The sequence below is a fragment of the Arvicanthis niloticus genome, chromosome 14 (assembly GCF_011762505.2).
Source record: "Arvicanthis niloticus isolate mArvNil1 chromosome 14, mArvNil1.pat.X, whole genome shotgun sequence".
Taxonomy (NCBI): Eukaryota; Metazoa; Chordata; class Mammalia; order Rodentia; family Muridae; genus Arvicanthis; species Arvicanthis niloticus.
The window spans coordinates 17,790,587-17,802,614 of record NC_047671.1 but is presented as its reverse complement, the minus strand read 5'-3'; the positions used below and the strand labels follow the sequence as shown (position 1 = coordinate 17,802,614).

The 12,028-nt window shown below is 33.6% G+C and overlaps 1 protein-coding gene across 2 annotated transcripts in view; it reads right to left on the bottom strand.

Annotated features, from left to right (window-relative positions):
- The window catches only part of Dcc (DCC netrin 1 receptor), a 1,059,673-nt gene that overhangs the window by 261,884 nt on the left and 785,761 nt on the right, over nt 1-12,028 (bottom strand). For both annotated transcript variants that reach the window (XM_034518676.2, XM_076912482.1), the window contains exons 10-12: nt 8,768-8,916; nt 7,013-7,151; nt 703-752 (exon numbers count right to left, since the gene is read on the bottom strand). In XM_034518676.2, coding sequence (XP_034374567.1) covers nt 703-752; nt 7,013-7,151; nt 8,768-8,916 — 338 coding nt within the window. The remainder of the gene's footprint in view (nt 1-702; nt 753-7,012; nt 7,152-8,767; nt 8,917-12,028) is intronic.

Below are 12,028 nucleotides of genomic sequence, written 5' to 3'. Positions count from 1 at the left end.
GCTTCCAATTTTGTTTTTACAGGTTTCTCTCTCTCTCTCTCTCTCTCTCTCTCTCTCTCTCTCTCTCTCTCTCTCTCTCTCTCTCTCTCTCTCTCTCTCTCTCTCTCTCTCTCTCTCTCTCTCTCTCTCTCTCTGTGTGTGTGTGTGTGTGTGTGTGTGTTATGTCATTTTTCACTATATTATTTATTCATTTACTTCTGTTTTATTTTGGGGGTTTATTTGCCTGTTTTCTAAGGAGGGGGGCTTGGAATAGGATGGTTATTGAGGTGAAGGGGGAAGAATATGGGAGAAATGTTGTGTGAAGGAAGACAACAATCAGAATATATTGTATAAACTTTCAATTAAAAGATTAAATTGAAAGAAAAGATTACTGAACTGAATATTGCTTTAACTTTTTCTGAATTAAAATAGTGCAATTGAATACTAGAGATTTATGTTTTAGTAGATATAGATAAGAGACATAAGCTTACTTCATGTTAGAATGGCTATCAAGCATCTAATGGCCATCTAATACCTATAAAGTCATATTTGCCTCCAGAAAAAAAATGTTTTTTATTTCTATGTATGTAATTTGGGTCAAAGAAAACGGCATTGTTCCGGAACATACTCTTATACAGGCCAGCATCCTGTATTTACGTGGCAGTATGGTAAGCAGAATATGTCCATAATAGGTAATAAAGCAATATGCATTGGCTGACTTACCCTTGAATTAACCACTTCCAGTGAGATGTTCTGAGGTGGAGCACTTGGCACTGAAAGGAATCAAATAAGGTGTGACGGTTACTGCCAAAGTCTTGCCAAAGAAATTCCAGCCCACTGATGCAAAGAAAAAGTATATCTTTTTCAAATTTCATGATGAGAATGCAGTAAGTTAACGCAAGCAAGTGGCCCTTTTCAATACTCTTAGAAGAGAAATAAATAGTTTAATTTTTTGTCTCATGGGCTAGGTCAGTCAGTTATCCATCTATTGAGTACCCAAAACCTTTTTACAAAAGAGCACCAGGTGTGATAGCAAATAATGCCATCTACTCCAGCTTTGTGATAACAATCCTAGTAGAACCTATGAAAACAGAGGGGAGATTTTCTAGAGTGGCTTGCAAGGAGTATCACAGTGCGATTATTTATTTATTTATTTATTCATTTATTTAGGATCTGCATCATTTAATGGTGGCATATATCATAGTAATAGACACCTGAGTTGCTCAGTTCCTATAACACAATCATTATTATCTCCTACAGAGTGAACAAAAGGAAATAATTTTTTTTGTGTTAAGCAGTTTATAATTAAACTTGTATGGCATAGAAGCAAGCAGGTTCCCCAGTAGTGTTCAGCCCATAGATTCTATTAACAAAAGACCTGTTTATTTTTCTTTGGGGGATTTTTCTGCCTACTTCCTATTATTTTTCCTACATTTAAAAACTTTTAAACATTTATGTCAAAAGGAACATATGCAGCTCCCTTTTGGTTGTTGCAATGAATATTTACTAAATTCAAAGGGTATGTCTCCAGTCATGTGAGCAATTTGAAACCAACCATTGACTGGGTTGCTGTTATGTATCCAGAAATATTCCAGGTAATAAAGTTGGAAATTTATTTATTAATTGCAAAGAAATAATGCTCCCTGCCCACCTTAGCACCAGGAACAGTATTCAATGACCTCTTAGTGTCATTTTTATTAAATGAATTGTTCTTATTTTTACTTGTGACACATGTGAGTGTAACAGGACTTGGCTACTCATGCGTTTTAAGGACTCCCTTGCCATTCTGCTTCCTCTTTATGTAAATTGGATGGTGTCTGTAGTTATTTTGGTTTTGTTTGGTTGGTTGGTTTTGGTGTTTTTATATAGTACTATTATTTCAACTTGAATTTAGGTATATCCTAGACTGATTTTTGTTTAAAAATTATCATCAGAGAATGTTATATTTCTGCCTAATTTCTGTATTCTTCAAACTAACAACTATTAATATTCATTGAGTCAGTGATTAAAAAAGAAATGAAGATCAACTTAAGGATTGGGTCCTGGACTTTTATGAACATGATGGAAATTAAAATAATTTATTTTGTTTTGACTTGAACCTATTAGATTTTGATAAAGATTTCAGCCAATATATTCTGTGATAAAATTTCAGAGTCATGTGTTAATTAAATCACTAATTATGCTTTGCTAATATTCCATGAGTTAGGGAACACCTCAGCTGTTTTAGTTAATATTATGACTTTTAATGCAGTATGGAATATAGTGTTCACATGGTTTCTAAGTTTGAATGCTATATCATTAAGACTGTTGAGTTTTTGTGTAAATCCAAGAAGCATGGGTTGAAATAGTAGATTAATTAGCAAAAATGTTATGAGGTGTTAATTTATGTTATAAGGTAGTCAGTTATGAGGTAGTTGTGAGGTAGTTGATTTACTTTTTATTTTTCTAAATTTTTAATTTAAATAGTTTTTGTAACATCCACATTGAAGTGGTATCTGGGTAAGAATGTCTATAAAGCACCTATCAAACAATTTTAAAGATCGTAAGAAAATAAAACCTCCCAAATATAATAAATCATTTCATCTGGACAACACAAACCATGGCCTGTGACCTGCAGTAGTCTTTCTTTGCTACTGATTTCTTTCAACATCTCAGACTCACTCTCGTCTCTGAGCTGTCACTTAGACAGAAGCTTAGAAATGTCCTACTTCTATGGACACATAGTACATCAGGTCTGGGAAAGTAGGAGTTTCCTACTGTTTGACCCTTCTCTGATACTTTCTATAGATTATTCATCTTCCTTTTACTTGCTGGTAAAAACTTAACATTTACCCAGCTGAGACCTGCCCCACCCCAGCAGACAGGGTCAGGTCAGACATCACCTGCCGTGCCTGTTATCATACTGCCAACTTGTTTCTCAAACTGTGGTCTCTTATTAATATTTATTTTTTTTTATTTTTCTGTTGTTAAACATATATTTCAGCAAAAACACCTTAAATATAATTCCTCCATTCAAAGGTTTTCTGGTCCTTGTTAAAGTTTGTCTGCCCCTGAAGACACATACAAAACGCTTAAGACTACATTCACTAATCTGTAAGTACAATTTTAAATTTCATCCTAACACCAACATAAATTTTATATGGAGTATTTTTCAAATTTTTTTCAGAATATTACAAACCTTATTAAAGCGATTGATTGATTGTCATCATGGAAGCCATGAAACCATCATTACTAAGTCATTTTAATTTGACTTTGTTTACTTTAATGAAATGGTGTCTGAACTTGACTGGTTTCAGAGAGAGGGGAAGTGAAGTATGTTTGGTTAGGCCTATATACCTAGCGTTTCTGTTGGGTGGCTTATATGTGTCTTAACTTCTTTCAATGTTAACAATATTGTTTTTTTTTTTTTTAAGTTAAGAGTCACTGTTGGAGCATAACTAACTTATTTGTGGCCCAAGTGAAATTTCAGTTTTTACCCTTGGTGAGACTTAGAGTAAACCCTTGCTTTACCACATAGAATTTCATAAACATCTGAAGACAGATTTTTTCTTTAAAACAAACTTTAGTAATTGTTTCAGTTATGATTTAAATCTGTAACCTTGCTAATGCTTGAATTTTGGAGGAAGAACAAAGTCTGCTAGATTTCTTTACGGGTTTGTGTCTGGAAATGATGTGAAGCATTCAAATGCTACTCTTCTTTTTAATAATCGTTAACTTCCAATTTCTAATACATAAAAGCCAAACCACAGGGATCAATAATGTATGACAATGACAATGTTAGAATCATCAAAAGTATTTTTATTAAATATTGATAATTGATAAAATGCAACTCTCAAATATCTTTACTTTCAAGGTGATGATTTAGTTTGTTAATTTTATACAATAAATAAAACCTCTCTTACTTTCCATAGACAGCATATTGGTTGTTCTTGTTGCAGGGAAAGTAGAGTTCTTCTTCAGTATTGCAGGTACCAATCAATAATAGACAGGATTAGATGTGGAATGGGAGTGAATACTGCACACCCTTCCGTGCCTATTTCCATCTTTCATAGTTGTACAGAGGGAGGAAATGTTTATCTTCAAAATGTAAAGACATCACTGACAGTACATCATTATGCTGATGAGAAGATGTCAAGATTTTTCTCAGTATGGTTAAGCCTACTGCTTTATACAAGTTAAGATAAGGGTAGATCACATTTCATACTTCCTAAGGCATCTCAATAAATGAGGCATTTGAATTTATTTCTGAGAAATACATGCTGCCATGTTCATATATTCATTGACTCAGTTAACTCATGATGTTTAATACATCCCTTTTAAAAACATACTAATCCGAGGCATTTATCCCAAAACAGTACTATTTTTTGTTAGTTGGTTGCTTGCTTGTATTAGTTTGTGCTGTTTGTCACTTGACGTCCTCCCTGAGTATCTAGGATGACACAAAACTTGCTATCTTCAAGTGCCCACCTCCTAAGTTCTGGAATTACAGGCATATACACATAGCCCTGTTTCTGATGCTTTGTTTAAACTTAGTTTTAAATTTGTCAAAAAGTACGCATTATAGAAGTCACAGAAGTGAATGATGGCTTATGCTAGAAGCTATAAACATTAGTTATAAAAGTAATTATCATAGACTGATGCTTAATTTGCCTATGAATTTTTTCTGCTCTTGGATCTTGATCTGCAGATAATTAATAATTTATTTAATTCATTTAATGCAACTACTTCAAGTCAATATTTATGGAAAATATACATAACATCATAGTACTTAAAATTAAATAATTTCAATGTGTTGGAGATATAGGTATTTGCTAAGCAATGGCATATTAGGAATAGGATATTACATGAAAAAAATGCCTCTATCCAGAAAAAATATTATAGTATAGCTAAATTATAAATGCCAGGTAATCAGGATAAAGGTATTTAGAAGTAGTTTAGCAGACCTAGAAAATCATTAGAATATTGAATTCATACAATGAATTTCTCCTATTTAATTTTTGTCATATACATTTCTTCTCTGTGCCAGTATAAATTCTGTGAAATGGTTTCTTTTAATGACTATCTTCTTTAAAACACAGATGCAATTATATATTGTCACATGTTAAATTAGTAGTCTTCAAAATGGAAAATAGTACAGTTCAGTTTCATATGAATCCTTTGTAAAGATTTGGATGAAACTGCCTATTTAATGCTACAAATTGCACAAGTTGGTAGAAACACATAAATAGACAGAAGGTTATCCTACAAGTTTAAGAGAATCAAAAACAGGAATGCATACTGATACATATATTTTAAACACTGATACGTGTGCCATGCATTCTTTTAGTGTGTACATAGATAGCCTATTTAATTTTTATTTATGACACAAAATATTAATGGAGACCAAACACTTCTGTGCAACAGAGGAGTGAAAATGGGAGATCCTTCAATGTAACCCAGTTCGTCTAAATAACCTCAGCATGACAAACAAAGGATGGCAGAGAAGAAAAAGAATGAGATGAAGTAGACAGATGGGAACTTGATACTGCCAAGGTGAAAGCCAATAGCACAAGTTATATTGGAAGCTAAAGACTCTGAATTGACTATAAAGGTGGTTACAGATGAGGTCATGGTGCCACACAGGAGTGCCCTACAATCCTTCATTTCTCTTATCAAATGCATCTAATAAAAAAATTTAGTAATTTTCTAACAACTACATTTACTTAGGGTGATGGTCATAGAGTTTCTTTATCAATGACAGACAATTTCCTAGGCACTGCAGCTTTTTCAGAAGATAACTCTTCGACTAATGAGTAACAATCTATCTTTCTCACTTATGACATTTAAAATCAAAGTGGAGAATAAGACTGCAGTATTACAGTTCAGAGTGTGAATGAAATCTACATAAATTATGTAAAATACTCATTTTCATTTGTTTTTCTTTTATTTTTATAATTATAAGCTATAAAGTAATTTATTCAGCCAGTGCATATTCTGTTCTGTCTTGAATAACAGAATCAGACAGTTGGGTAGAAGAATTACATTAAAATTAATACTGAAGTGGCCTAACATTCAAATACCATTTTAAGTGAAATTGCAAATGAGCACCAGCCTGTGTTCTCTTTGGAATATCCTTAAAAACATGCATGTCTTTCTTCCTGCCATTGATATTCTGTGAGGTATTCACAACAATACTTTCTCAGATTAAAAACTGTTAGGTCAAGAATCAGAAATTGAAGGCAGTTTTAATCAAGATATCAATAATTTATAAAACTAAGCATACTAACAGGAAGCCATGCTGCCTCAAGCTGGTTTTTGGTCGTTTTAGTATTCATGTGGACATCTCTGCAATGCACCTGCCTGAGTCTCTATAGTCCCATTCCAAACCATATACTTGCCTATAACATTTATTAAATTTCTCAGGCTTTCATTATCATTTATTCCTTTGGTAACCAGCTTCCCCTGACATTATTCAGTTAAATCCATTATCTTCTTTATGATTTCTTCCTCATTTTATTTCCTTTGAAAAAAAATGTGTCTAATTTTCATTTGTTAGGTCAGAGAAAATGAAGATGTGTATTTTCAAGCTCACCCCTAATATTTTAAGTGCATGTTTATTTAACAAAAATCCTTTGAATATATTTACTAATTAAGTAGTATAGTTCATCATTTATAATTTTAATCATCTGTGCTGTTTAAAAATAATAAGTGAAAGAAAAATGCCATCTATATTATTCCACACAGTAATAAATGTGTTTACTTTGTAACATGTATAGAAATGAACAAATTCATGCACAAGAGTAATTTGAACTCTTACACAGTATCCATAGTTTGGGGATTATCCTTTAATCCATCCTGACGGAGCATATGCAACTGAATTGTACATTTAAATTTGAGTACAATACTGTGAATAAGTTGCCTATGTTTTTTATTTATGATTGCAAAAAATAATTAATTCAAAAAACCTTAAAACAGAATTAATATCATACATGTAACAGGTTTTTTTTCATTTCTCAACAGACATGTGAGTAAAATTTCACTGTCCATCACTTACCATCTGAAAGTGTAACAACGGTTATATCATCAGTAGATACTCCTGGCCCATAACGATTATAAGCTAGGAATCGAAGAGTATATTCCGTGAATTTTTTCAGGCCTTCCAGTTTATAAGATAGTCCATCAACCTCTATATTCTGGAGACATAAAATGCCAGAATCATTATTAAGGAAGCACATTAAAGCAGAAATGGCAGCCATTCTGTGCAATCAGTGAACTTATCGTTAGACACTAGTTTGTAGAAGCACACTCTAGCTCTTTAATGAATTGCTGTAAAACCATCTTTGAGTCAGACACTCCCCCACTAAAGTCCAAACTACTCTGCAGACTCCATGTTAAAACATCATCATGCGATTTTTATAGTTATTAAGTTTCAATTTGTTTAAATCACCCAGAGCACTAGGTAGTATGGATTATTCTACCCACATCAAATCCCTGACTAATAAAAGTGCCCCACATTAAATAATTTGTCAAGAAATCACAGATTGTCTTTTGCTTGAAGAAATATATCCACAGATACTGAAACTCTCAGGCAATTTTCTGCTAGTTTGCTAAATGCTGTGGTGTAGATTGAAACTATTCCTCTCTAGTTCACAACTGCAGAGGGAAGGTAGTAAAGGTGAAAGTCATGGAGAAAATCAGAGCCAGTGCTTGCGAAAGGAGTTGTCATTTAGTTTTACATTATGATTTCCAGATCATCATTATCAACATTGGGCAATATAGCTCTTGAATTTATTAAAGTGACCTACAGAAAGGCTTATATAAAACTGGATGGAAAATAGCTTAAAAGGAGGAGTTAAAAGTGAAATGGGAACAGACAAGACAAAAGCAGGATTCCTAATTACAGAAGAGCAATTCATGCAATACTGTCTTAAAAAATAACTAAGAAGTAGACCTGTAATAGTTCTACTTAAATTTCTGGCATATATATTTCAAAAGATAATTCCTTATCAGACATTGTATATGGAAGCACAAAAATCATTCTATGCTTGTTAACATGTACTCTATTTCTCACATCTCTCTCTCTCTCTCTCTCTATATATATATATATATATATATATATATATATATATATATATATATTCATTTAAAAGTAATAATTTGAGAGTAAGAATTTCAATAGTCATATATACTTTATATATATATATATGTAAATATACATATATATAGTCAAATGTCATTATTAGATTTTACTTACTTATTTAAAAACTTATTTACTGCTATTCTTCTTGAAAAATTCATTTGCTTCTATTTAAATTTCTATTAAATCAATAGCAAAAATATAAAACTTCAATGAGGTTAGGGAGTATATGCTTCTAAGAGTAATTCTGGGAAGTAGATGGTCACAGCATGAGGGTGAAGAGAAGACAGAACATTATAAAACATCCATATCTACCTGAGAGTTGAAAGAACAGCTTGAATAATGCCACTAAACACAAGCAGATCATTCTCAGGCTGAGTAGTGATAAGAAATATCTCTGGGCACAGGATGTAGTTATCCATCTTGGTCTGAGAGACTAGACTCAACACTTGAATCAGCATTCTCCCAATGAAGTTCAACCCATTGTTCTTTAAATCATCAGCACAATACAATGAAATGGTTTAGAATTTCCAGGAATAAGTATTTGGAAACAATCAACTATTCAACAGTATTGCTAAATGATGAACTGTATCAGGATCTGGCAAGCACCCTATGTCTTTGGCTCTAGGATCATCCGGGACATAGATGACATGAGGCTCATTTCTTACCCACCTGTTCTTTTCCTGTAGACACCTCAGTGCAGAACAGTCTGTAACCTTGGACTGGACCATTTGCATAGGCGGGGGGTTCCCATGTAATAAGAATTGAGGTAGGTGAGGTAGATACAGCATGCAGGTTTTCTACTGGCCCTGGAACTTGCACTGTATGTGAAAAAAAATGATGCAAATAAGATACTTGCTTTCTCAAAACAAATACTTACTCTGTATAGTTCAAGGAACAAAAATAGAATCTGCACTATTTCTAGGGTAACATGAAATAACAATGTTAATACATAATATAAAATACAATAATGAAACTTCAATAAACAACTTTGCTCCAAAGGAAAGATTATATAAATTGAATCACTCATTTCATTTTATATCTAAAGAGACTGGACAGAGTATAAGTGATTAAGATGACAGAAAGAAGTAAAATTCTCAATCCAAACTTTTAATCTAGAAATTTTTCTATTGATGAATTTCAGTATATTGAACTATCCCTGCATCCCTAGGATGAAGCCTACTTGATCATGATGGATGATTGTTTTGATGTGTACTTGGATTCAGTTTGTGAAAATTTCATTGAGTATTTTTTGCACTGATGTTCATAAGGGAAATTCATCCAAAGTTTTCTTTCTTTGTTGGGTCTTTGTATGGTTTAGGTATAAGCACAGTTGTAGCTTCATAGAATAAATTGGGTAGTGTTCCTTCTGTTTCTATTTTGTGGAATATTTTTAAAAGTATTGATATTATGTCTTCTTTGAAGGTTGATAGAATTCTGCATTAAAACCATCTAGTCCTGGACTTTATTTTTTAGAAGACTTTTAATGACTGCTGCTATTTCTTTGGGGCTTATGTGACTGTTTATATGGTTTATCTGATCCTGATTTGACTTTGATACCTGGTATCTGTTGAGAAAATTGTTTATTTCATCCAGATTTTCCAGTTTTGTTGAGTATAGACTTTTGTGGTAAGATCTGATGACTTTTTTATTTCCTCAATTTCTGTTGTTATCTCTCCCTTTTCATTTCTAATTTTGTTAATTTGGATACTGTCTCTGTGCTGTCTGGTTAGTCTGGCTAAGGGTTTATCTATCTTGATGATTTTCTCGAAGAATTAGCTCCTGGTTTGTTAATTCTTTGTATACTTCTTTTTGTTTTTACTGGGTTGATTTCATCCCTGAGTTTAATTATTTCCTGCCCTCTACTCCTCTTGGGTGTATTTGCTTTTTGTTTTGTTTTGTTTTGTTTTGTTTTGTTTTGTAGATTCTACCTCACAGCATTCAGAATGGCTATGATCAAAAACTCAGATGACAGCAGATGCTGGAGAGGATGTCAAGAAAGAAGAACACTCCTCCATTGTTGGTAAGATTGCAAAATGATACAATTACTCTGGAAATCAGTCTGGTGGTTCCTCAGAAAATTGGACATAGCATTACCTAAGGACCCAGCTATACCACTCCTGGGCATACACCCAGAAGATGCTCCAATGTTATAACAGGTACAGATACTCCACTATATTCATAGCAGCCTTATTTATAATAGTCAGAAGCTGGAAAGAATCCAGATGTCCTTCAATAGAGGAATGGATACAGAAAATGTGGTATATTTATGCAATGGAGTACTACTCAGCTATTAAAAACAATGACTTTATGAAATTGTTAGGCAAATGGATGGAACTAAAAGATATCATCCTGAGTGAGGTAACCAAATCACAAAAGAACACATATAGTATGCACTCAGTGATAAGTGGATATCAGCCCAAAAGCTCATAATACCCAAGATATAATTCACAGATCACATGAAACTCAAGAAAACCAAAATGTGGATGCTTCAGTTTTCTTAGAAGGGGGAACAAAATACTCACAGGAGGAAATAAGGAAAGTATGGTGCAGAGACTGAAGGAAAGGACATCCAGAGACTGCCCCACCTGGGGATCCATCCCATATACAGTCACCAAACCCAGACACTATTGTGGATGCCAAGAAGTGCAGCCTGATACAGCTGTCTTCTAAGAGGCTCTGCCAGAGCCTGACAAATACAGAGGTGAACTGCTTGCAGCCAACCATTGGACTGAGCACAGGGTCCCCAGTAGAGGAGTTAGAGAAAGGACTGAAGGAGCTGAAGGGGTTTGCAACCCCATAGGAAGAACAAAAATATCAATCAACCAGACCCCCATGATTCGCAGGGAGTAAACTACCAACTAAAGAACATGGAGTGTCCCAGGGCTCCAGCCACATATGTAGCAGAGGATGGCCTTGTCAAGCATCAGTGGAAGGAGAGCCCCTTCATCCTGTGAAGGCTAGATGCCCCAGTGCAGGTGAATGCCAGGGTGGAGAGACAAGAGTGAGTAGGTGGGTGGGTAGGGAAACACCCTCAGAGAAGCAGGGAAATGGGGGATGAGAAAGGGCACTTCTAGCGGGCAGGGCAGAACCAGGAAAGGGGATAACATTTGAAATGTAAATAAACTATCCAATTTTTAAAAAGAAAAGAAAAGAAAAGAAAGAAACAAAAAGTAATGTTTTCATTCTGCTAGTAGGCTTTTGAATGTATATGGCTAATAGCCACTGAAAGAAAAAAATTAAAATATTTATAATTTTAATATTATGATTTTGTTTAGACAAATAAACAACATACCTATGCATAATTCATCCCATTGTCTTTAGCTCAATTATTTATCATATAGCAGATTCTGTTTCCTTTAACTTTTTATAAATAATTTTATTTTCAGTGTAACTTTTCCATTTCCTCTCATAACCATTACTTAATCAAAGATAAGTAATTTGCTTACTAATGAAATTAGATAGTACAGAACCATTACCTATAATCAAAACCCTTCTGTTCAGCTGTGTTTGAAGAGTCACAAATTTTCAGATTTCTCTGTAAGTAAAAGCCAATATTTCAATCTGCTTTTGCATTTGATATTTGGAATAAATAAAACTATTTCAGGAGTGCTCCTTTCTGGGTTACAATCTGCTATTTCTCAAGTGAATAAAGTAGAAGGCAAGAGCCAAACACTACAACTAACTCATGATTTGGTTAAGACATGTGCTAAATATGTAATAGTTAAAATTTTGAGACAGAATTTAAGGCTCTCCCTCTTGGTTTCCCAGGGCAAAATAAAACTAGGAAGCTGAGAGACCGACATGTATGCAGTGGAATAGAAGAGGAATTGATTTTAGTTAGACTATCCTCAGTTGTCTCACATTGGGATGATAAGATATAATCCAAATGCATTCTATGGTTTAGTTAGCAGTTTTATTTTTGCTTTGTTT